This window comes from Antennarius striatus, chromosome 6, assembly GCF_040054535.1.
Source record: "Antennarius striatus isolate MH-2024 chromosome 6, ASM4005453v1, whole genome shotgun sequence".
In the NCBI taxonomy this organism is placed as follows: Eukaryota; Metazoa; Chordata; class Actinopteri; order Lophiiformes; family Antennariidae; genus Antennarius; species Antennarius striatus.
In genome coordinates, this window is record NC_090781.1 from 21,738,896 (window position 1) to 21,762,097 (window position 23,202).

The window sequence follows — 23,202 nt, forward strand, 5'->3', positions numbered from 1 at the left end:
TAGCAGAGCTGAATTTCAAAAAGGCAAAAATAAAGATATGTAATGAAATATCTAAAATAATATATGAATAATAGTCTTGAGGTTAAGGTTAGTGCAATTACTGTTTAGGGTAAGTAGGGTTAGGGTTAGCAGGGTTATGGTCCAGAAAAAGTTGATTACTACAGTTTTTTTTCTAAAGTACTGCTACAATTAAAGTCGAAAATTTAGATGAAAGTTACCAAATGAAAATTCTTAGCAGTTGAATGAAAATAATTGAATTTTTTGTATCGTCTATTTTTCAAACATTCATAGTAGGTACTGAACTAGAATGTTAAATTATTTATTCTGACAAACAAGAAAATATAACATTCAATTATATTTCCTCAACTTTATTTACAAAACGTTGTGAATTATGACTTCCATATAATTGCATATACAGGCTTCGTTGCTCACATTCTCACGTCATCACACACATTCAGCAAATAGTATACAGTACACGTTTACAGTATACAACATAATCAAGGTCTGAGTATGAGTTCAGTGTACCTTCACAAATATCAATAATAGTTCAGGAGAAAAAGAGAACTCAAGATGCTGGACTGAGACTGGAGTGAATGAGAAAGGTTTAAACAATGTGGGTGAGGTAAATAAATGCTTCATATGGAAAAACACTAAGTTATTTAGAATGCAATAAATACAAATGGCCTTTAATCAATGAAATACCACCTATTCAACAACATATAGTGAAAATAAAAGTCACACAAAACCTCGAATCTTCATTATCATCTCAGTGAAATGACAAATGAATAAAAAAAATATTGTTTGTTCTTCCTACAAAGCATTCACATTATCCAAGTTTGTGTCTACCTTGTTGGAATAAGGTTTTATAACAAAACGTTGTGAGAAAATATTTCAAGATATACCCATCAAAGTGACCACATTAAGAATCCACAGCGTCTGTGAGCAGCTCTGTGTCCTCCTTGCTGTCTGAACATTCAGATGGGATGAAACAGCCGGAGTCTCTGGGACAGTCGCTGTCTTCTTCCAGTGCACTGTGGGAGGATTTGTGCTCGTCTGCCTCCCTGACATCATCACCTGGGAAAAACAAAATGGAATTCATGTAGTCCTCAAGTTACAAACATTCAACTTACAAACATTCAGAGATACAAACAAACGCAAGCCACCATATCTGACTATTGTTCTGCAGTTTGCTTTTCTACCACAACCTCTGCACTACATTTCAGCTTAGAAAGTTAATGGAAATACAGTAAAACAGAGTGATCAAACAAGGAGAGGCATATTGGACTTTTGATGACTAGGAAGTGCATCAGCAAGTCATTCACGTAAGTGCGGTGGAATAACGACTTATGAACATTTCAACTTACAAACAACCTCTCTGAACCAATTGTTTTTGTTTGTTGAGGACTACCTGTATTACAATTGTCTGTTTCCAGGTTATGTCAGAGATACTAAAAGCACATTTTTCAGTCATTGGAGAATAACATATATTTGAAATTAAGCTACTAATACCCATAGTAATGTAACATAATGGAGTTCAGCTTGATTAAATCACTGGCCTCTCTTGTGAGACAGCAGGCTTGGTGGAGTTATGCTGCAGCTGCTGCCATCTGCTTTCCTCAAATTGTCACCCAAACAAAGAATTAAAATGGCATTTAATTTCCTCTCCACGCTTCTATAATAAAACATGAAAACACAGCAGAAATCTGTGTAGCAGATATCAGTTCCTTTTCATTCTGGGAAGTAGCTACAGGACCTGCAATAATCGGCCTTCTGTTTCAAGACATGAGATTACACAGACACCTTCTGCCCCATTAAGCACTTTCAATCTGAGTAACAGGAAATCACTGATAAGCTCCTCACAGGGCACATTAAGTATTTCTACTTTGTGTGGAACTAAAGTCTCTGTTTCAAACAGCTATTTTACACTTAAAAAAACAAACAGCTTTTTATTATCTTGCAGATCTTAAGCGATAAATAACTTGAAACCATGATATGTAGGACTGAGTGAGAAAAATACACTTAAATCCACTTAAATTTATGTTCAGCTTTGCAGTGTAGACTTTTATATGGGTTCATTTAGATCTTTTTTTCAATCAGATATATAGGTTCAATCAGATTTTTTTTAAAATTAATTTCCCTGACGGAACCTCCTTAAGGGATCAATAAAGTTCCACTCTACTCTCTACTCTAATCGTTGTTGGTAAAGACCTTGTTACAGGGAGTGCGTGAATGTTGATTTCTTTTTGTCTGAATCTTTACTTCTGTATGAAGGCAAATGAAGGAAGCAAATATTTTCAAGGCCAACATGACACTACTCAACTAGAAATTTTAGTTATGATATTTTGTCTAAAATGATAAATATTGTTAGTTTGGGTAGGAAACTCAGGAAAATAATTAATTATAACTGAATTCTATTTTGCTGGTTTGGTTATAGACAAATAGATTTGTGTAGTTATATGTTGTGGATCATGAAAATGACTGCTTGATCAGATGAAACTGAGCACTTTCTTTGACTGGCAGCTGCCATGTTTGAGTAACAACTAGAATTAGAGTGGACCGTGGGAGAACCCAGCCTCCCACATCTCCACAGGCTGGCAGGTTGCTAACCTTCTGTGTAACGACATTCTGCAGCAGCGAGAAGCCTGCGTCTGTGCTCGGCGTCTTTAACGTTCAGCTCAATCAGGTGTTTCTCCTGCAGGTGCAGCAGGTCGTCCACCGTCTGGTAGCCATTGAGCAGTAAGGCGGAGGCGTATTCCTGCAATCGACACATAAACATTCTGAAAATGGTTTCCAATTAAAGAAAAGGTGAAGGAAGAAAAAGTTTTACCTACATAGATGAGAGTGAAGTGTGATAGAGGACAGAAAGAGTCAGTTTGCCACTGTTAGAGATGTTTAGAGTCATTCTGTATTTGTTTCAGTTGATTATTAAGCCAAAAGTTGTTGAGTAGAATGCAGCAACTGCATTTTTATGATTTGTTTGTGCAACTAGAAACTGTTCTTTACCTCATTTTAGAATTCTCCTTAATCGTAACAGACTGAAAACCAAAACAACCGATCTCACCTCGAGATGCAGACGCTCCAGCAACTCCAGCAATGTTTTGGGCCGGGGTCTTTTGCACAGCTTCTGTTGTCTGATCTTGGGAGCTTCTTCTTCTTCTTTCTCCACCAAAATGTCCACGTAGATGAACTTAAAGTTGCCCACTTTGTTGTTTAGCATCCCTGTCCAGATGCCCATTGGAGGCTTGCTGATTATGTTGATGACGTCACCAACCTAAGCAAAAATTTATAAAGGTGAGGGTTGTATGTCTCAGTGACTGCAGCATTTTCCAACATGCAGCAGAGTTTTGTACTAATTGAGTCCAATCTTACCTTGAGTTTGAGGGAATCTGTGTCATATGGGCTGGGAACAAAGTCCGTGTGGACGCGAGCTCTGCCACAAAACTGTCCCTGATAGGAGCCATCCTCCTCCAGCTTCAGACTGTCTCTCTGACCACTGGAACCATTGGATTCACTGGTCACACCACCTAAACACACACAACACCACACAGAGTCATTACCCAATGACAGCATAAACCTGTTTTTGAAACAAGTCTATGTGTGGATACCCACTGGAGGAGCTCTGTCCGCTGTAAAGACTCTCCAAAGAGTTGCTTGGGTTTGCAGAGTTTTTCTCACGTGGAGGACCGCTCTCTGTTTGTGTCTCTGGATCTTTGTCTTCATCATCACCCTAGGAGGAAAAAAAATTAAAAAGATACACAGTCTTGTCATAGAATACAGAACTTCTAGCCCTCTGTAAGTCTCAAATAAAATGTACCAAAAGTGCTGAATTTCAGAAAAGTGTTCAAGTAGGTCAGAGTAAGGTAAAAGACAAACATGAAACTTGAGGGGGTTGATTTAGATTGTGAGACTTGAGAAGGTTATCTTATCCCTCCATCTACCTTGCAGTAAAACTGAGAAGAAACCACTTTTTGGAAGAAAATTTCTTTTAAATGTGGTCATGAAGTTGCGTTACATGTGAGAATGTGGAGATGAACGTGATAGAACCTAAGAAAACAGCACAGGTTCACTGCAAACAAAACTATTCTAGATTTATTCCTATGATCTGCACATTGGATTAACTAATGCCAATGAATGATGAAAGTCTTTACCCACACAGCTGATAGTAGTTTCATAAAAAGTAGAAGTGACTCACTGCATCCTCAGAGAAAGACTTGGCATGTTTTTTGCACATTTTTCTGCGCATGGTCAGTGAAATGAATTTCATCTTCTTCCCGATTCCAGCTGATTTGCTCGGGTCCACACTTTCACATTCCTCTGTCAGCTGTGTAAAAGAAAGTTGGTTCAGCACAAGTTAGGAACTTTTATTTTACTGAAAACAACAATAGCAATAGTCGTCATTAAAATAGGCAATTGTATCAAAACAATAACATTTACAAACCACTGTTTGTCCCTTTTCTTCTGGTTTGGATTGGGATTGATGTCTGAGACCCTCAAACCTGCCAAAACTTGTGGAGCGCTGTGGAAAGCATTGACAGGTATGAAGACATGGTTAGGGGGAGAATTACATCACATAAAGTGGTTATATTTGTGAGTCTTCGTCTCAGCTGTCCCAAGACTCAAGCATCCTTAAAACCTGTGTCAATCTGTTTCAAATTTTGAAATGACGGTTCGTAAAATCCATGGTACATTTCATGTGTTTTATTATGTAACAGTCGATTTGGGAGCAGACCAGTCTCCTAATAATTCTGGTGAAACACCCTCATAATGGCTCTATTTTAATTCTTTCTTTTTTTTTTTTCAAATTTTTCATGAAACTAAAAGTCATTATAATCTCTCTCATCATTTCCGTAGCAGAACAGCTAAATTATTACATAAATGAATAATCCCTGAAAATCCTAGTTAAATATGGGCCCCATGATCCTCGACGGCTTCTCTGAGGATTGTTTTAATGCGACGGTGTCCGTCAGGCCCGCGTTTAGTCCCATTGTCCACAAATACTGCAGCAAAATAAAAAGCTTTCATTATAAAACAAGATTTTACCCCTTTATTTATTTATTTATCTTCATTTTTGCATCATTGTAATATTTGCAATTCATCATCACTGGTATATGAATAACACTGAAGATCAACTACTATTCACCCTTAAAAAATAATCACTTCATTTTAAATATATTATATTTACCTGTACATCAACATTGTACAGGTACACATTGTTTTTTGAAGGTTCTGTAGTTTACTGAATCTTTCTTGAAGCTGTCAATCATTTATTAAGTGATTAAGTATAAGGTGTAACTGACTCATCATCTTTCAGAATGCTGAACATCCCCCCTCATAGCTGTCCTTCAAATTTTCACCTACCTTCGGTTTACTGTTCTTTCCTTTGTCTGAAACATTGGAGGCCGTCCGCTGTAACATTTTTTCTCTTCAGTTTAATTTCAAATTTCTATCCTCTGTCCTTTCTCGCCTTCTGCCTGACTCTCCTGACAGTAAAGTGTGAACTAACACCCCAGGCCTGGTTGTCTGATAGGCTGACTGGCCCACTTCCTTACACCACACAGGATGTGAGGCAATTAGTATTGTGTAGCAGCGTCGCTTTGAAAGGGGAAAATACAAGTGCTTGAGTGAGCATTTTGTGGCCTGCTCGGCGATGACACTGACAACACTTCCAGGAATGGCTGCATTCAGGTTTAAGAACTGCAGTAACTTTTTGTAGAAGACATGACATAACCTGGTGTTGTGTTACTGTGGTGGACTGTAATTTCATCAAAAATAGCCATTGTTGGGTTGCTTTACTTAAACTTCAAGATGAAATTAAAAGATAATATATGGTTCCAAAGATGTTAATTAAAATTATTTTTCTGTCCAATATTCCTCAAATCTCCTGAATAGAAAAGAGGAACTTGGTTTTGGTGGTGCTGAAGTAATTAGTCTATTTCTTAACATGGGTGAAAACTTTGAGGAAGCTCTAAAGCATGAAAGAAGAACATCTGAAAGCAGCAACTTCACCGTGTTGCAACATTTTCCGGTTTATATCTGCATTTCATTTAATGAAAGAAACCCTTTGACGTCAATCGAGGTGTGTCGTCTGTAGTTTTTGTTTTTCATAATGGCTAAAAATATGACTAAATGACAACCTGTGAAGTTATACAATACATCATCCACACTGCATCTGACCGTCCATCAGGAGTCACTGCTCTGAGGTCACAATGTGGAGAGGTTCCACTGTCTTTACATTACAGATGGTTTGAAGAAAAGGAATTCTACCAACAAAACCATTTGCTTAATCCCATGCCTTGCAATCAAGAATAAACTCTTGTCAATCCAGATTAAGGCTTTTAATCTATGACTTCAGAAGTTCCCTGGAGAATCAGTTGTTCTTCTGAAGAGTTCTAATTCAAAAAAAGTAATCTAAAATTTATTAAGGAATTTATGTTTACGGGAATATTATTTGTCAGAAAAGTTTTCCATCAGAACTGGAGAAGAGGAATTCATCGTGGAAGTAAATAGAAGCATCTTAACCGACATCATCTCTCGTCTGACCCTTAAAAGGCTTCATGTCCATTGAAATGACTTTTTATCGCTAAGAACCACTGACACCAGGGGATCTTCTGATCTCTTCACTGGATCATCCTTTGCATCGTAGACAATTTCCACCCGAGTCATGCTAAGCTTTAACAACTGCCTTGTGTCACATGATCTGAGCGCTGCACGTGTTCACTGGGTAGCAGCAGAGGTTTTATGCTGGCTGATGTCAAGGCACCGCCCTCAAGGTCAGCCTGTGCTGTTGTGTGGTATTAGGCAGAGTGACCTTTGTGCTGATCAGACTAAACAGAACTGGATTGAATTGACTTTACTGCAATTTGTTGTTTCATACTAAAGAACAAGCCTCCATTATTATGACCCTGAGTAGTTAACAACTAAATAAATAGAACTGATTCAGATTTTTCAAAGACGCACATCCACAAGCTGTAACTTACGTTCGGTTCTAAGAGATCCACATCGGTGATAGACCGCGGTACCTTTGGGGATGTCTGGGCTTTACGATCTTGTTTCAAACTGTCGTCCCGAGTCGTCACCTGTTGATGGTTTCCTTCCCATTCTTTCCCTTGGGGCGTGATAAAGTCATGGGAGTATACACGATATTCTGTGAGCGGCCTGCGGCATGTGTGCAGGGCAGCCCCCCAGGCTGGACTCCCGTCGCCTGGGTTGCTCCAGCGCTGGTGGTGAATGTGGGTTGGTGTGGCTCCACCAGGTAGGGCAGTTTCTACACATCGACCTGGGATTGTGTTCTCCTGAGTTGGCAAGGTGGAAAACTTTCCCTGGTAGTGGCTCCTGTCTGACCTGTAGGGTACATCCAGATAGTGGGGTCCTAGGTAGGGGCCCATAGTGATTTGTGGGCAGTGAATTGCTGGAGATAGATAGAAAATAGAATTAATTAATTTAATTTTGCAGCCTACTGCAAGAACACAGCAGAGACCTACAATGAACTTTTAAACTTCATAGTTCAAACAAAAATCTAGAGTTCCTTCATGTTCATAAATGTCACATGTGTAGTTTAGTCACGCTGGGTCAGGAGGTCACACACTGGGACAGGACTCTACTGATGCTGCTGTTGCAGAACGTCTCACCTGTGGAGCTGTGAATTTTCTTTGAACCCTCCTTCCCACTTTTTCCAGCTGGTTTCTTTCCAGACTTTTGGCTTCTTTTAACGACGGGTTTAGACTCCGTCGCTGCAGCGCTGGCCTGATTCTGGGAGGATGCAACACATGAAACTTTTTTTTATCATTTTATCTCTTATCATAAGACGCCTCATTTAATCTGTGTTCAAGGTGACGGTAAACTCAATAACCTCTGACTGGGGAATTTCTGACCTCATTTTGATAATCTTAGACATTCGATGATATTTAGTTAAACATGAGGAAAGCAAGAGTTAACTGCTTGGTTACCGTAACATTGGTAGCTTAACTAATATTTATAAAATGTAAAAATATCACATATGATTGTATTTATTTGTTACATTTAAAATCAATTAAAAATCAGTAAGCTTCAGTCACAATGGACGACGCAACAATAATGACATCAAGTCAGGCGAATAAGGTCACTGATCTTCCATAAGAGCTGTATTATCCCGTTTTGTTTGTGTGCCTGAAGTAAGCATTTTTGTTTTGAGCTAATATACTATATAGCCTGGCTGTGATGTTGGTCATTATTAGTTATTTATTATTATTTATTATTGTTATTTATTGACTATTTGTTCAAATATTGTTCTTTTTTTGATCATTTCTCTTGTTCTGGTATTTGCTCTTGTACTTTCTGAAGCAGTGTAACATTTACCCCTCAGGGATCAACAGACTACTGTGATTCTGATTCTGATTTATGTAATTAAAATATGAAAATGACAAAATATCTTCTACCAAATTCCATTTTGGACCATCGTCATCACATCATTGGCAAACTGTTGTGTTTGCTTCTCCCTATGATGGGCATTAGTTTCAGTGGGCACTGGGTAACCTGGCATCCTCTCTAAACCCACCCCACCCCAAAATACACACAGGCAGCTCATCTCTCGTTGGTACATCTCCCTCTGCCATGTGGTCCAGAGATTACACAGTACCATCTGCACTGTATTAAAACCCAATCAGCATTTGTTTTAAATGATTGCTCCGTGCAGGACACCAGAAGCTCTCTGGGTGCCACAAGCAGGTGCCAGCTTGAAACTTAGAAGTTGGCACAAAATACCCTTACATTCCATCTGCTGGTGCAGGAACAGGGTGATGGTGAAGTTACTGAAACACTAGTTGTGACAGATAAATCCGTGCAGTATTAATTTACAGGTGATTTGACACATCAGATCCATTTATTGGCAGAAACAAAAATTCTGCATTGTGCAAATTACTTAACTCTTGTAAATTTAATCTTTAATAGATTTTCATTCTCACCTGGCTTGATTGGGATTTCTCCTTTTTCTTTGTGCCAGAGTGATGAGCTCCTTTCCCTTCTTTGGTTTCTGTTCTGTGTTTATTCTTCCTCATCTCTGCAGAGATACAAGATATTACGATACATTGGAGAAACACTGGAATGGAACAAAAGGAAACCCTGAACTAAGTAGTAAAAGTTTAATCAAGAAGCAGCTTTATTCACGTAGCTCTGCTATCTAGTCCCATATTTTGTGTTTACCATAAAACCTGTGTGACTTCATATCCTTTTTTTGGTGCTTGAATTGGTTGGAGACTACATGCTGAAAGTCCAAATGAACATTGGCATATAGATGAGCTTAACCTATTTATTTCCTATTTACCTTCATTGTGATTGTTGGTGATGTGGACTAAATCTTCTTGGCTCTTGGCAGGCTGCCACACTGCGGTATTACAGCCGGGGTTATCTGTCGTGAAGGGAGACAAATCACAGACATTGAGGATTTTATGTGTAACGTCGGGTTGAACAGAGGTCACAGGGACACATCAGACTGAATGAAAGGATTTTCTGAGTGATGGACCAGCCGCCTCGTGGGATAGTGGAGCTTTTAAACTAAGTTACGGATGGTAAAATTTCCTGAGGAGCTTACAGAAAAGGTTAATTATTTTACTTTAGTCTTCCTGAGGATATAGACAGCAACATCTGGAATGATGTGTTCAGTGTCTCTCGATTCAAGCTGTTTCCAGTTATGTTGGAGAATATGCAGCAGAACAGGAGTGACCATAATCACATCCCAAAAACATCTCATGCATGTAAATGTGAATGAATTTAATCAAACATCCAGACGCTCTTTCCATGTATACAGATTGACATGCATGCGGGTAGACAGGCAGACAGCTAAACAACACAGGTCTTCATTACGATCTAACATTAATAAAAATCAGATAAAATTGTTTGTACTCACCCAGTGCTTCGTTATCTGATGCTGATTTGGATATATGTGTCCTGAAATAAAAAAAATTTAAAAAGGAATTATGACATTGTACTTTAGAGTTTGTGTTGATGTGTCTGGAGACTTTTGGCCACAAAGGACACATAAATCATGGAACATGAAGATATTTTTTTTCATTAAAAAAATTTTTTTTTTAAAAGATGGCATCACATTTTGAGATAACACAGAAGTCCAGAGCATGATCACCTCTCTCTGTGGACTGAGAAATAACATTTTGACTTGTGTTTCTTTCAAAGTAAAGCCATGGGTGTGGAGGTGTTGAGACGACTGCTGATTCTAAGTAGGTGGGCTTTGAATCCTCTTAGTCCAACTAGCCCACAGTCCTAATCTGCCTTCTGCCTGCCTGACAGTCCTGAGGGCCCTGCTTCACATTCATCACCAACCAAAATGCAAAGCTTTGTTTTTAATTGGGTCTTATTGCATCTTGTTTTAGAATATAGTCCAATGCCCGGACCAAATAACCTTAAGATGAGGATGAGTAGTGCAGCCCTGCTCCTCATCTGCACTGTTGCAGGAAGGATTTATAGAATTAACCCTCAACGGAAATAAACCGAGAGCCTTTTAAGTCGTATTATTACTTTATGGGAAAGCCTTCTCACTTTCACAACAGAGTTTAGCAGCGAGTTTACATGCACACCTAATGAAAGAAGCACAAGTAGGGTGCACAATAGAAGAAGCCTGAATTCTAGGTTGGTTTTCATATTTTTAATAACATTTCAGTGTCATTTGCAGCTGCCAAAAGTCAAGTACAGGACAAAAATTTCACATAACTGTTAATATAACATATAAATTTAAGTATAATAATACAAATAATTTAGATGAACTTGTTTGCCAAGTACTAATGTGACTTGGTGCAGCTAATTCTTCCAATCAAATTCTCCAAACTCACCTTCTTTTCTTTTTATGATAGTTGGTCCCCTGCATGTGAGGCATCTCCTGAAAGAAAACATTTTCTCTCAGATTTTTCCCATCACATACCAACAGTTTTCTACAAAGTGGTGACTTTTAATTTCACAGAATTGAATTAAAAATCTGCTTTCCAGAGCAGCTGTCCATGGGTTGTGTTCATCATTTCGTAATCACCTTGTTATTTTAGGAACAATCTAGTGGGCAGGAATCAAAAACTCCTGACTCCTCTGAGAATTGACCTCATAAACTCTCAAAATTTCTCCACCAGTCATGATATTTGCATCCATCTCACCATAGAAATAGATCTTCCAGAACCTTTCCACTTTGCGTTGTCATCCAGAAGGGTCGCTGGGCTGCAGGAGCGGCTGCAGGCGCGGCTGGAGGAGCGGCTGGGGATGGGAGGTGGCGGACCATCGGTGGAGCTCTGCACCACCTCGTACAGGCTGTCCATGGATCCCTCCTGATGTAAACAGACGGAGCTGTCAGTTGAATATGGGTGGCAATTTATGAATGGATTTCATTTATTCTCATGGCAACAGCCTGATGAGCACTTCTGCATGTATTAAGCATCCACATATTTAAAATTGTAAGTTCAAGTTTAATTATGGGAAAACCCGTAAAACTAAAAATCCAAGACACCGCACATTGATGATTTTTCATCAACAAAACATGTATCCTCCTTGGATACCACTGCAGACAAATGCTGTTTATGCTGTTCTCAAGTTCTATTAAATTTGCTTGTCAACCAGAGATGTAAGGGAGGATTGGGAAATTCCTCACAGCTGATTTTATCGTGGATTAAACGTTTGGCTTGCTTGGAGTCTGTCTAGGAAGGAATAACCCATTTCTGTCTTCATCCAGCTTGTCTTATCTAAGCGCTGATATTTGTGGACTGGACAGACAAAAAGGTTACAAGTTGTGGTTTCTATTGACTATCTATTTATAGGTTCAGCTTCTGGAGGTTTGAACTCTCATAATGTATGAGGTTCTTTATTCTTTGAATATTTAGACACCGAAAGGTCCGATGCACAATTGGCTTTTTATACCAATGTGCAAATTTTCCCTGTCGATTGTATTATTTCTTCTCGCTTTTGACTTGTGGAGGTCGAGTTTCTGCAACAAAAATCAGTCGCTGTATCGGACAATCTTTGCAATTACAATTCAATCCACTATTGAATTGTGATTCAATAAAGGATTGAATCACAATTCAATCATCTGTGACAATAAGTTAATTAATAATTAATCCCTGACTTTTGGTGAACATCTGTCTAAAGATGAGTCTCTGCATTCACACCCTGCAGCTGCATCAATTATTAGTGTGTGGGCGCCTACATACGCTTGTCTCTGATTATTTTGTTCTATGTTCTCCTGTGTATTACGACTGTAGTCCACAAATACAGCATGACTGCATCACAGTTTAAAGTAGCTAATGGGTAGAACCCATGAAATCCTGATGAAGCACAAATGGAGGGAATTTCTTTGAATTTTTGAGGGAACTGAGATGTTATCCGGAGTGCATAGACAATTCGTGACAGACAGCAGTGATGATTATTGTTATGATAAAATTTCCCCAGACTTTCAAGTATACACACAGCTTGTTCTGATCTGGAGATATTGGGAATATTGTTTGTAGAACAAGTTCGTATGTGGGTCGGGGACCCAAACTAAGGTGCAGCTAGCTCAGCAAATGCAGAAATCAGAAATTGTTTCTTACCAGAGAGAAGCAGAAAAGGTTCATTGTTGGTGTCCTGTTAGTGGCGTCTGATGGAGGTGAAACGGTGTGGTGAGTGACAGCCAGAGACAGAGACACAAAACAGCTCAGCGTTAGCCCGGCCTGGACCGCCTGCTGTCTTCTCAGATTAATGCCACAGTGAAATCCCTTCACTAATCCAATAGATGGACCACCATTACTCTCCCAGCTGAAGCAGTGCGCACTCTCATCAACAAGCACATCACTGGGGCAGCAACAGGAGGAGTCTTAGTGGTTTTTTAAAAATCTTTTATTTTAAAGGGAAGCTTTGCTTCTTTAAAGCTGCATTCAGAGGTGAAAAACACGTTTGTCTCTCAAATTATTGTCAGTTAAAAGATAAACCCTTGTTCTGGAAGAAAGGCTTTTTTTAAATCTCATTGTTTGTTTGACTTGTGAGTCAGATCAGCTGAGGGGATTTCCTTGAAACTTAAACAGGAAATTATTTGCCATTAAATATTGGTACTGGTTTCTTTTCCATTTTATTTAAGTAATAAAGATAGTGTTTTTGCATTACTTTTTCATTTTAAATAATGTATTAGCCTAGAAGGACATCACTTATATTTAGGGGTTTGGCTTTTAAGTGGGTGATTGGGGGCAGATCTAAATAAAAATCTGCATCTACCAGATTTTATCCTTGAAGTAAGCTTAAATTATGGCGAAAGAGTTTCATTCGGTTGAGGTGGGGTTGCAAACTTTATCCACATTCCTTTTTTGTTAGATGCATCATATAATAGTTTTATGAAACAAATTATAAAAATAGCATCAAGGTGGAGGACATGACTGTAACTTCATTTATGGTAACCACACCCCCTGTGATGTCATCATTTAGGCACTGAAACACAAACAACCAGCATCAACCGCAGCCTTTTTCTGTTGGGGCAACATGTGAATATTTTTCCTCGTGCTCTAGATGTGGCCAACGACACACCATCTTCTCCAGAAATCACAGAAAGTCCTGTGATGGAAAACGTTGAATTTTTAGTGACGTAGAAAAAGACTAAAATTTTCAAGTTGTACCTGGAAAGATTTTTTTGTTGTTGCTAGAAGTCATTTTGTCATAAAGCATTTTGACAAATCCTATGTATTTTGTGCGTGCGTGTGTGTGTGTGTGTGTGTGTGTGTGTGTGTGTGTGTGTGTGTGCTCACACACGTTACCCAGTAAACATTAAGTAGACGGTGATCTATTAATCCACCAGTCATCCACCTCCGCTGTCTGAGCTGCTCTAATGTAAAGAAGAAGCAGCTGGAAAGATTAACATGTATGACCTATATTTTCATGCTGATGTATGAGTTGTTATAGGTGGAATGATTTGTGAAGTTTTAGTCAGGTCATTGAATCATCTTTATGTTCTTTGAGCAGTAGGAACTAATTTATTTATTTTTTTATAGCCAGAGAAGTAACGCTGAATAATCTCCTCACAGACGTTTTTGGTGTTTTCCTGAGTTTCTTTTAATAATAGCTCATTTTTACTTCCACACATCTTCTCCTTTAAATAGAAATTATGCACCATTTTTGTCTCAATATCAAGTCTTCAGAATCCAAAGATGACATGATCCACAGTGTTTGGATTAGAATAGACTAAACCAACAGGTCACACAGTGTCTTTAGCTCATATTGTCTGTTTGCGTTCTAAATGAATCAAATGCATCCAAAAAAGGACGTTAAACTGAATCGTTGGCTTATTATGAAAATGAAATCTTTTTAACTGTCCTCTTGATGAATATTTTTTATCATAAGCAACTTGCTACTGCTCCATTTCCAACAAACCCAGTTTCTGTTTCTCCCTAAAATTATCTGTGATGTCTAATAAACACTTGGACTACACATTCTTTTTCATAACAAATTTATTTATTTTTATAGTTTCATAAGGTCCATCTTTCTTTACACCAAAGTTAGAGATGTATTAAGATCTGGATTCCCAGTCTAATAGAAGGTGCTGCCCACAAATGGTTTACGCCTTCAAGCTGCCTTTTTCCACCAAGACATTTTTATTTAACTGAATTGAATGGAATACAGATGTGACGTGTGGTGATGTGACACACAGGCCAATCGTCATTTTGGATTTAAGCACCAAGGCTTGCATCATTTACCTCATTGATTACAGTTTGAGTACCAAGAGCTGTTACAACTGTGTTTATATGCTGCAGCGTACGCATGTCTGCTGATCAGGAACATTCATGGGCATCTGCCCTTCTAGAAAAAAGACCACTAGAACAAATTGATATATCGAGGCTTCATTCTGTCTTTTTTATTCATTTAATGATTTTTGACACAAATATTTCCAAACAGCGACCCACAGAGCAGTAGGCTGTTGGAATGACCCAGAAAATTACAGCAAGAACAGATAAAGTAAGTCTGTGATGCCATGGGATGACATATGAATAGCACAGCACTTTAAAGGACATTTTGTTTGTATTTTTACATCTTTTGTTATTTGCATAAAGCAAAAAAAAAATATTGTAATAACAATAGAACTCTTCCCATTCAGAAATAAGAAAAAAGAAATATTTGGCTGTGGCTGCCGGCATGAAGCTACAGATTTAAAGGTGATGAATGAGGATAAACAAGCCAACATTGGTAGATTCCACTGAGTCAAATGAAAGACAGAATAGTGACATTGAGATGTTGGGTGATGTTGTGTATTTTTCATGAGTGCACGCTGCTCATACTTCGCAGAGGTCATAGTTGCAGCACTTTACAGTAACTGACGGCTTACAAGAGACTCTCTCTACACAACCGCGAGACCTGATAACACCCGCTGAAAAACAAAAGAACGTGAAATGAGACAATTATTTTTATCACTCTTGGATTTTGTCAAAATATTTATCGTAATTATTAAAAATGTAGACATAAGCAAAAAAAAGTTAAAGCACAAGTTTTACATACCGTCCAGAACAGTCATGCATACATCACCAGATACATCGCATGTCACCACTGACTTACAGAGGGTGTCCGTGTCATTTGCACACGCATAACATTGGAGGGTCAGCACTGATGAAAAGATAATATCCGAAATTAGTTTTATTTTCATCAATATTATCCTGTAATTCATCAAGAGGACACATTTTCCCTCAATGTCATTGAGAAAACAAAGTCTGTAAATAAAAAAAATTCTCATCAAAATATTTTTGTCTTCATTTTAATAGTATAATTAATGCAAAGCGACTTTTACTCACCTTGACTGCAGCACAGCAGCAGCAGCAGGAACGTGAGAAGCAGGACCTTCATGTTGGCGGCAGGTTTGTGGGCGAACTTCGGACACATTCACTTTTATAGTCACAGGTCACATGATCCAGACTCAGGTAGGTCCTTGTGTTTGATGAGTCAGGAAGAAGTTTGTCAGCAGCTCTATTGTCTAAAATTACATCCACCAAACAAAGGATTTGGCTCTGCAGAATGAATAACTTAATAAAATGTTCTGACACACCCAGACATTGTCTTAGATTTTATCATTGTTGAGAAAGAAAAATTAATTTGGTAATGCTAATGGGATATCAGGACTCTCCAGAAATGCCCTGAAATGAGGACGATAAAATATAATTACAGGAGTGTCTCTCAGTAGAAAAAGGTTATAAATAAATCTTGGAATTTATGTCATTTAATGTAACCCTAACAATAAAAATGTCCTGCTGCAGGAGAGCTCATATGAATGGAATGTTATGAGGCTTCCGAACAAAAGAAACATGCAGTAGATTTTTAGATTATTTGCTTTTGTGTCAAAATTTGTCTTGGAGTAAATCCGTTCAATTGTGCATCTTTTGAAGAGACTTCATTGGAAAATTATCTATCTATCTATCTATCTATCTATCTATCTATCTATCTATCTATCTATCTATCTATCTCTTTAGTTACTATTTCTTCCCACGAAAATCTATCTACAGTACTCACCCACAGTAAAAGTTGCTTTCTCTTTTTTTTTTTATGCAGAGTGTTTGGTACAAATCTCACACAGGAGGAATTTGTGAATATCTTACTGTCAAGAATTATAAAACAGTTTGTTTCAATCTGTTTCTAACCCTAAACCTAACCCTAACCCAGAGAAGAGATTAAAAAGGACCTAATTATGGCAAATACAAAATAAAACTTGTAGTACCATTCAATGATAATAAGAGAACTTATTAAGAGAGAAGGTCCTTAGATAGAAAATAGATGTGAAAAATAGCATTTAATAGGACTGAGCCAAAGGTGAACCCTAGAATCGCCTCTCCTTGAAGAGTATTTAAATAAAGATTTATAGGTCAATAAAGGTCTGTTCCTACGACAAATCACATTCACCTCCACCGTGACTCCTTCACCACCAGCAAACAAAACAAAAGTCAAATAAGGACAACAGAGCAGAATACAATCACAGGAATGACAAAGTAAATTCACCACGTGATTGTTTAATTTGGATCGCTCAACACTGCTCTGCACACAAAGCCTCCAACAAGGAAAACTTCATACTTGTCTTCACAGTGCTTTCCAATAAAAACAATTTTGTAGAGCAACCAAATAATGAACTGTGACGGGGTGATTACACGTCATCACAAAGCCCAAGGTTTTATTTTGTTTTAACATATGTTAAATGTTTTACGGCAGTCTCAGGTGAAAAAACACTTCTTTCGTTTTAGTGCAAGAAAAACGATTGATTTAAACAGCTTTGGATAACAATGACCTGGATAACTGAGAACCTACACAGACAAGAGAATCAGTCAAGTTCAGGACACACATTATTCCGCAGCATGTTTCTTGGTAAAATCTTTATTTAAACATGAGTTACAAAAATATTTTGTATTTGAAAAGTTACAGAAATAAGGACAATCATTGGTGCAAACTTTCTGTTCAGCATTTACATATATATATATATATATATATATATATATATATATATATATATATATCCAGAAAAAGAAAAATAGTCTGATGTTCCCTGTTTCAACATATCCTTACAAGTGCCATTTGATGATAACATTTCCAATAATAACAACTTTCACAGTCTTTTATTGTACCAGTCGAGATAGTTTAACCCAAAATGTAGCACACTGGCCCGTTTAAAAAACAAATCCACGATCATTCAGACATTAAAAATACAAAACAATAGAGAGGGTGTGGATGAAATGCTTGCGTCACACAACCTGACAGAATTGTGAAAAATGAAATTTAAAAGACGAACTTTTGTATGCTATACCTTATCTTGAAAGCAATTGACTTATACTTACAGAGTTTGATCAATATTCATTTTGTCTACTGATAAATGTTTTTAATATGATTAATAAAAGCTGAAGGTTACTTCCTTGTTGTGTTTCCTTATTTTTTTGTATGTAGCAAGGTGGTAGTATGGTAAATTACAGAGCAAAGCTGTATTTTTGTGACATCTATGAGCAGTAGTGGTAAGAAGCAACCTGGCTTGGGCATGATCATTTAACTTAACCAGTGTTGCTTTAAGTATTTGAGTTACAGCTCTATGTTTATCAAGGAAGAGGAACATCTGTGTGGGAGTATCTAGTTTGTATAATCTGTTCGACAAATGTCAAATAAAAAAAGACTGACTGTGAATCATCTGAAAAGACTAATCCAGTTTAGATAGTTGAGCCATGCCTTGGCCTTTGAACCCTGTACCTATCTCCAGAGCTTCAGTGCCGCTGCTGCTAAGAACACCACATATTAACTTTTACCTGAACACATCACATCACATCTTCGTTAAAGGCAGTAATCACTAAAGTCCTCTCATATCCTTGGTGGAAAAACCTCACCATCATGACAAAGGGTTAGGGTGATGTTTGAAAATACATAGTCTGACCTCTGCTGGATAACAGCAGCATTACACTGAACCCAATGACAAGATAAACAAATTTTTCTGGACATAACTAAACCAAGAAAAACTACCAACAGCAAGATCGGTTGAATTTTCATAGAAGTTATCACTTAAAAGTATTTTTTGAATGTTCTTATCCCGTAAATAGATCTCATTCACCTCCACTGAATGGGAACAGCCAAACGTCCAACACTGCATGCACGTCCAGGTATAATAAAATGTACAAAGTCACCATCAAGTCATTGAGGAAATAGTATGAAAAGTACAGATGGATGTTGACTTAGGGCTATCCAACCCCTTTCTGCGCAGGAAGAAATTTAACAAAGAACAAGTTTGACTTGTTTTCAACATTTGTTCCAGTAAAATAAAGAATTTTCAGGTGAGAAAAATCTACAAACAATCTGTCACTCAAGAATTGATGGTGATCACATGAAGACTTTTGTGTCAACATGTTTTTCACGTTTTGTCCAGAATGAGCTTTGTCACATCAGTTTCACATGCTGCAAATAATGTACCACAAAAGTGAAACCATAGTCTAGTGTTAAAGTGCAGAACAACACAATGTGTTTTGTATCAAAATCTTTATTTACACATTACAAATACAAATTTGATTTATAAAATCACATAAATTGAGTCCCGACTTCCCGTGAGAAAACTGGGGCAGGTAACTTTGCCACAACAGATTGCAACCCTGATGCTTCCTGGTCCTATATCCTGTCGTCTTCTTCACTGACATCTTTAGATGTTGATTTATGTTTACTTCTGTGGTGCAAAAAAAGAAGTAGAAAATTTGAAATTTTTCATGTCATACCAGAATATGTAAAATACATCTTTACGTCCAGAGTGCCACTGTCAGATTTTCAATTTCTTCTGCATCTGGGCTGCTTTTTAATACCTGCATCCTTCGAACTTCCTTTCTCGATAAGAATCCCTCTTTTTCATTAAATAGAGAAGGATCATGTCACAGACGAAAGCTCCCTGGTAAATGAGGCTTCATTCAGTGATGTGGCAAAATATAACACAGTAAAAGTACATGAAAAAAAATGTGTGCAGCTACAATATAAAAAGTGAGCTTTACTTACAGCACCCATCAGAGCAAGTCCTGAAGCAACACTGATTGCTGTTGGTATGATGCTGAACATTCCTGCCTATGAATAGCAGCAGAAATACAAGAAATAATGTTATTAAAAAGTCATAAAAATTTTATTACATGCATAGAATTAGAGGGTTTTTTCTGTTTTGAATTAGAAATAACAATATCCCTGAATTACCCAATTAAATTAAATCACGTTGCTTCATGAAGCATATTCACATAAAACACACGTTTCCTACCTTTCCATGTACCATGACAGTAAATCGGATCCCATGGACTTTGAATAGAGATCGACACCTCTCACCAGCAGCATTGTTAAAATACCGAGTGTGTCTGTGAAGGGGACAACATTGGGCGGGGGACAATAAGGGGGCATTTCTTTTTGCAAAGAACAAAGACATTTCAAAATTAGATACATATGTATTTGTATATTAAGTCTTACCTGAAGTTGTATCCGGATGCGATGCTGTGGTTGGACACACCGACATCCATGCGAGTGAAGTGATACCGTGGATGGCAGTTAGCGTAGCCTTTGTCAAGGTCACAGTCCCACTCAATCATTATACCAATGGAGCCACCCTGGAAAACAATTTTAATAAAGTATGACTTTTTAATGATGTTTATTTAAAAAAAAAAACCCATATGCATACAAAAACTAAAAACTAAGCAACCTGATAATCTGTTTTCAGTGCATACACCTATTTGTTGTCAACATGTGTGACCTCCATGTTGATGGAGGTCACATATCAGGTCCGTACCAGTCAGTTAGAATGTCCATCTTTTAAAAAAAAAAAAAAATCAATGATCCCTCCAATGAAAACCGAGCCTCATACTAACAAATGTGTTCATGTCCTGGAAGTTGTATCCTGCTTGCCTGGTGATGTCTCCCAGGCGAAAGATGGGGCAGTACGGGTGGAGCTCCTGGTCATATCGGCATTTCTTCAAATAGGACTTATCAGACGTTTCAAGGACATTGGACCTTGCAGAAACACAGCAGTGCACAAGAAATATGAGCGAGTGCCGCTTCCTGTAAACCGTAAAACGCTCCAGTGCGTCCAGTTCAGATGGAGACTTACTTTGAAAATGCAAATTTGGCAAACTGGATGAAATTTTTGACGTACATGGTAAAGTTTTCAGCATTCGTGAGCACAGATCCGCTGTCAAAATAAAACGAACAGGAAAAAAAATTCATTTGTTAATTTATGTTTATTTATTTTTTCGATTTTACCTGAACTGACCAGGCAAAAATCCAGAGTTCTGCATTTATTACTAGAAATATTGTGTCTGCAACAGTCTGTTGCTCCTTACTGTGTTTTGGATTTTCTTTCAACGGGACACCAGCTTAAGATTTCACAGCTGCCTGTGGCGTTTTCATTTTCTCTCAAACATCGCCCAGACATAATTCCTGCAAAATAGCAAAACAGTCACACTGACATCAGATTTAATAAGAATATTCCTTATCATCAATTTATCCATTTTATTTGTGCTTATATATTATATGTTTCTTCCTCTGTACCATGACCGGCCACTACCATCCTTCCTTCTTCACAGTCCTCATCATTTTGGCAGTTTCCATTCAGCACCGAAGGGCTCTATAAACACAACACAGGAGATGACGCATTGTGACCAGTAGACTAATGGTAAAATTCTCGAGACATGAGCTAGTTTGCCACTGCCCCCCCCAAAAAAAACACAATATATAAAAGGTGAGGCATGATATAAATACGTCTGTGAGACAAAATTCTTTTTAATGCAGTTTTTTTCTAATGGCAGGGGGAGATATGGGTGTTCAAATAAACACTACGGGCTTCCGCAATAAATATGTTCCAAGTATAGGGGAAGTTTTAGATTCTCAAATCTTGCCGTTGCTGTTGGCGACAGCAGAAATAAGTATGTGAAGAGAGTTTTTATGCGTGTGTGATTGTCCAGGTTCGCCACTGCTGTGACGCCAAGAAAGGCAGTGTTTACATACCAGGAACCCTCTGGAAATTTATAGCTGAAGGTACAGCTATAAAGGTACTGTGAAATAGATGAGCAGTGTAAGTTAAACACTCACACAGACAGAAAGGGGGTGATGGGGGGGGTAGACGATGTGGCCTTCCTTAAAAGTTCAGTGTCTTTGTTAACACATAGCTGAGCACTGAGCTCCTGGCTGTGACGACTGGCACACACTGTTTCTCATCACATGATGACTCCCAGTTTTTCTCAGTGACTTTAGGGGTTTGCTGAGATGTGTAAATGTTAGTCCAACAAATACTCAGATTACATGTAAATTTGCTCGCAATTGCCTGATTTACTTACAGTTTCAGTAATCTGAGCTCAAGTAAACCTTTATCTATGATTAATATTTTATAACATCAGATAAGATCGTTTTTGTTTTTTACTCATCTCAAGTACAGAACACTTAGTTATACACTGTCTACAGTGTTTTTCAAATATGGCCAGTAAGTTTAACATTTAAACACAAGTTAGCACTGAGTCATTCAAACTACAGGCACGATCAGGCCCTTCAGTGAGTCGAGACTCACGACAGGACAGCCAGTTGTGTCCTTGTGTTCAAAAAATATTGTGTGTTTGTGTTGAATGGCTGCTGGGCAGATGCAAAGCCAGACGAGAGAACGGTGTTCAACCTGCAGGCCGTGGACACTCTTACCTCAGCGCAGTATCCCAGCCTCTGGTTTGGAGTTTCAATGAAATTGGTAATTATGAACAGAACAGCTTCACCCTAAAACAAAGGAAACATGTTAAATTGATTTTATGTGAACAATAGAAGGTAATGCTCTGACCCTTTTTCTGCAAAGTGGACCAGCCAGTGTCCCCGAGCTCACTTACTGAATGGGTTTCATTACAGATGTAAACTTTCACCATTTTGAACTCAGCTTCATTGGCAGATGCCGTCTTTGCTGCATTCTTCCACCAGGGCTGGATTCTCACATGCACATAATGACACTCTTTGAAATCAAAATAACCTTAAAAAGTTTATCTACGAACACATACATCCGTTGTCTAGCCTGAGATTTGAACGGGGTCAATTGCCACTGAATGAAATTACAAATAGTTCATATAATATTTGTCAAGCTCTTTTCAATTCTCATTTCACCTGAGGTGGGATGACGTAGTCCTCCGGCCCCCACACCAGCAGACCAGACTCAGTGGTGTTAGTCACAGACACCCCCTTCAGCTTAGTGACCACAGAACTCTGGATGACCTCATCCATCTCCTGGTAGCCCTTCTTACTTATGAAAACCCACCTGTGGATGAAAATAATTCAGAAGAAAAAACGTATTATTGCAAAGCAAGTTTTCAATTAGACAAAACGTGACTTGGTGCCTGATGAAGGACATACAAGGCAGAGAAAAATATACTAAATATATTAAAAATATTATATATATAAAATATATATAAAATATATAAATATATAAAATATAAATATAATAAAAAAGAACTATTTAAAATTTTAAATAAAAACGCAGCGACAGGAGTTTTGTTTTTATCAATACAGTAATTCATAGTTTTCCATCTGACCTATGTAACCAATGTTAAAAAAAAAGACACTTACCCTATAATATAACCAAAGATAGATAACTGAATTAGTCTGTACAAAACTCCAACTATCTTATTTTTTGCGACAATATATTTCTCCGTTTTATAGTCGAATAATCCGAGGCAGAACCTTTTACAGACGTCCCGGGACATCCTGCAATTGCCAGACGTCTGGATGTCAGCG

The 23,202-nt window shown here is 37.9% G+C and overlaps 2 protein-coding genes and 1 long non-coding RNA gene across 5 annotated transcripts; all 3 read right to left on the bottom strand.

Annotated features, from left to right (window-relative positions):
- Window positions 1–352: 352 nt before the first annotated feature.
- Window positions 353–12,665, bottom strand: samsn1a (SAM domain, SH3 domain and nuclear localisation signals 1a). 2 transcript variants are annotated; one of them, XM_068318299.1, is made up of 15 exons: window positions 12,552–12,665; window positions 11,130–11,297; window positions 10,818–10,864; window positions 9,881–9,921; window positions 9,299–9,382; window positions 8,940–9,034; window positions 7,629–7,749; window positions 6,978–7,408; window positions 4,439–4,516; window positions 4,193–4,321; window positions 3,610–3,727; window positions 3,370–3,524; window positions 3,062–3,271; window positions 2,608–2,755; window positions 353–1,074 (listed from the first exon to the last, which is right to left on the bottom strand). In XM_068318299.1, the coding sequence occupies exons 1-15, from the start codon at window positions 12,573–12,575 to the stop codon at window positions 920–922; spliced, it is 2,004 nt and encodes a 667-aa protein (XP_068174400.1). In that variant the 5' UTR covers window positions 12,576–12,665; the 3' UTR covers window positions 353–919. The 2 variants fall into 2 exon arrangements, with proteins under 2 accessions (XP_068174400.1, XP_068174401.1); XM_068318300.1 differs by lacking the exons at window positions 6,978–7,408; window positions 7,629–7,749; window positions 8,940–9,034; ... (3 more) ...; window positions 11,130–11,297; window positions 12,552–12,665 and adding an exon at window positions 5,359–5,594.
- A 2,136-nt stretch (window positions 12,666–14,801) lies between these two features.
- On the bottom strand, window positions 14,802–15,894 carry LOC137597138 (uncharacterized). The gene is made up of 3 exons (XR_011035613.1): window positions 15,765–15,894; window positions 15,475–15,579; window positions 14,802–15,346 (listed from the first exon to the last, which is right to left on the bottom strand). It is a non-coding gene; the product is annotated as an uncharacterized lncRNA (long non-coding RNA).
- Window positions 15,895–19,015: 3,121 nt separating this feature from the next.
- LOC137596953 (P2X purinoceptor 5-like) lies at window positions 19,016–23,182 on the bottom strand. Of its 2 annotated transcripts, XM_068317793.1 has the most exons (12): window positions 23,149–23,182; window positions 22,576–22,726; window positions 22,129–22,200; window positions 20,992–21,067; window positions 20,784–20,880; window positions 20,552–20,632; window positions 20,313–20,454; window positions 19,918–20,054; window positions 19,715–19,808; window positions 19,465–19,530; window positions 19,278–19,360; window positions 19,016–19,144 (listed from the first exon to the last, which is right to left on the bottom strand). In XM_068317793.1, the coding sequence occupies exons 1-12, from the start codon at window positions 23,169–23,171 to the stop codon at window positions 19,090–19,092; spliced, it is 1,077 nt and encodes a 358-aa protein (XP_068173894.1). In that variant the 5' UTR covers window positions 23,172–23,182; the 3' UTR covers window positions 19,016–19,089. The 2 variants fall into 2 exon arrangements, with proteins under 2 accessions (XP_068173894.1, XP_068173895.1); XM_068317794.1 differs by lacking the exon at window positions 23,149–23,182 and having other exon boundaries at window positions 22,308–22,716.
- Between the last annotated feature and the right edge of the window lie 20 nt (window positions 23,183–23,202).

Excerpts from the sequence above, each read along its gene's own strand:
- samsn1a (XM_068318299.1), bottom strand. The coding sequence starts at position 12,575 with ATGAACCTTTTCTGCTTCTCTCTG. Across the intron at positions 7,409-7,628 it reads GAAAATTCACAGCTCCACAG|CAATTCACTGCCCACAAATC; the intron begins GTGAGACGTTCT and ends ATCTATCTCCAG. Across the intron at positions 2,756-3,061 it reads TGGAGCGTCTGCATCTCGAG|GAATACGCCTCCGCCTTACT; the intron begins GTGAGATCGGTT and ends TGTCGATTGCAG.
- LOC137596953 (XM_068317793.1), bottom strand. The coding sequence starts at position 23,171 with ATGTCCCGGGACGTCTGTAAAAG. Across the intron at positions 22,727-23,148 it reads TCCCGGGACGTCTGTAAAAG|GTGGGTTTTCATAAGTAAGA; the intron begins GTTCTGCCTCGG and ends TTTCATCCACAG. Across the intron at positions 21,068-22,128 it reads GGCTGGGATACTGCGCTGAG|AGCCCTTCGGTGCTGAATGG; the intron begins GTAAGAGTGTCC and ends TTGTGTTTATAG.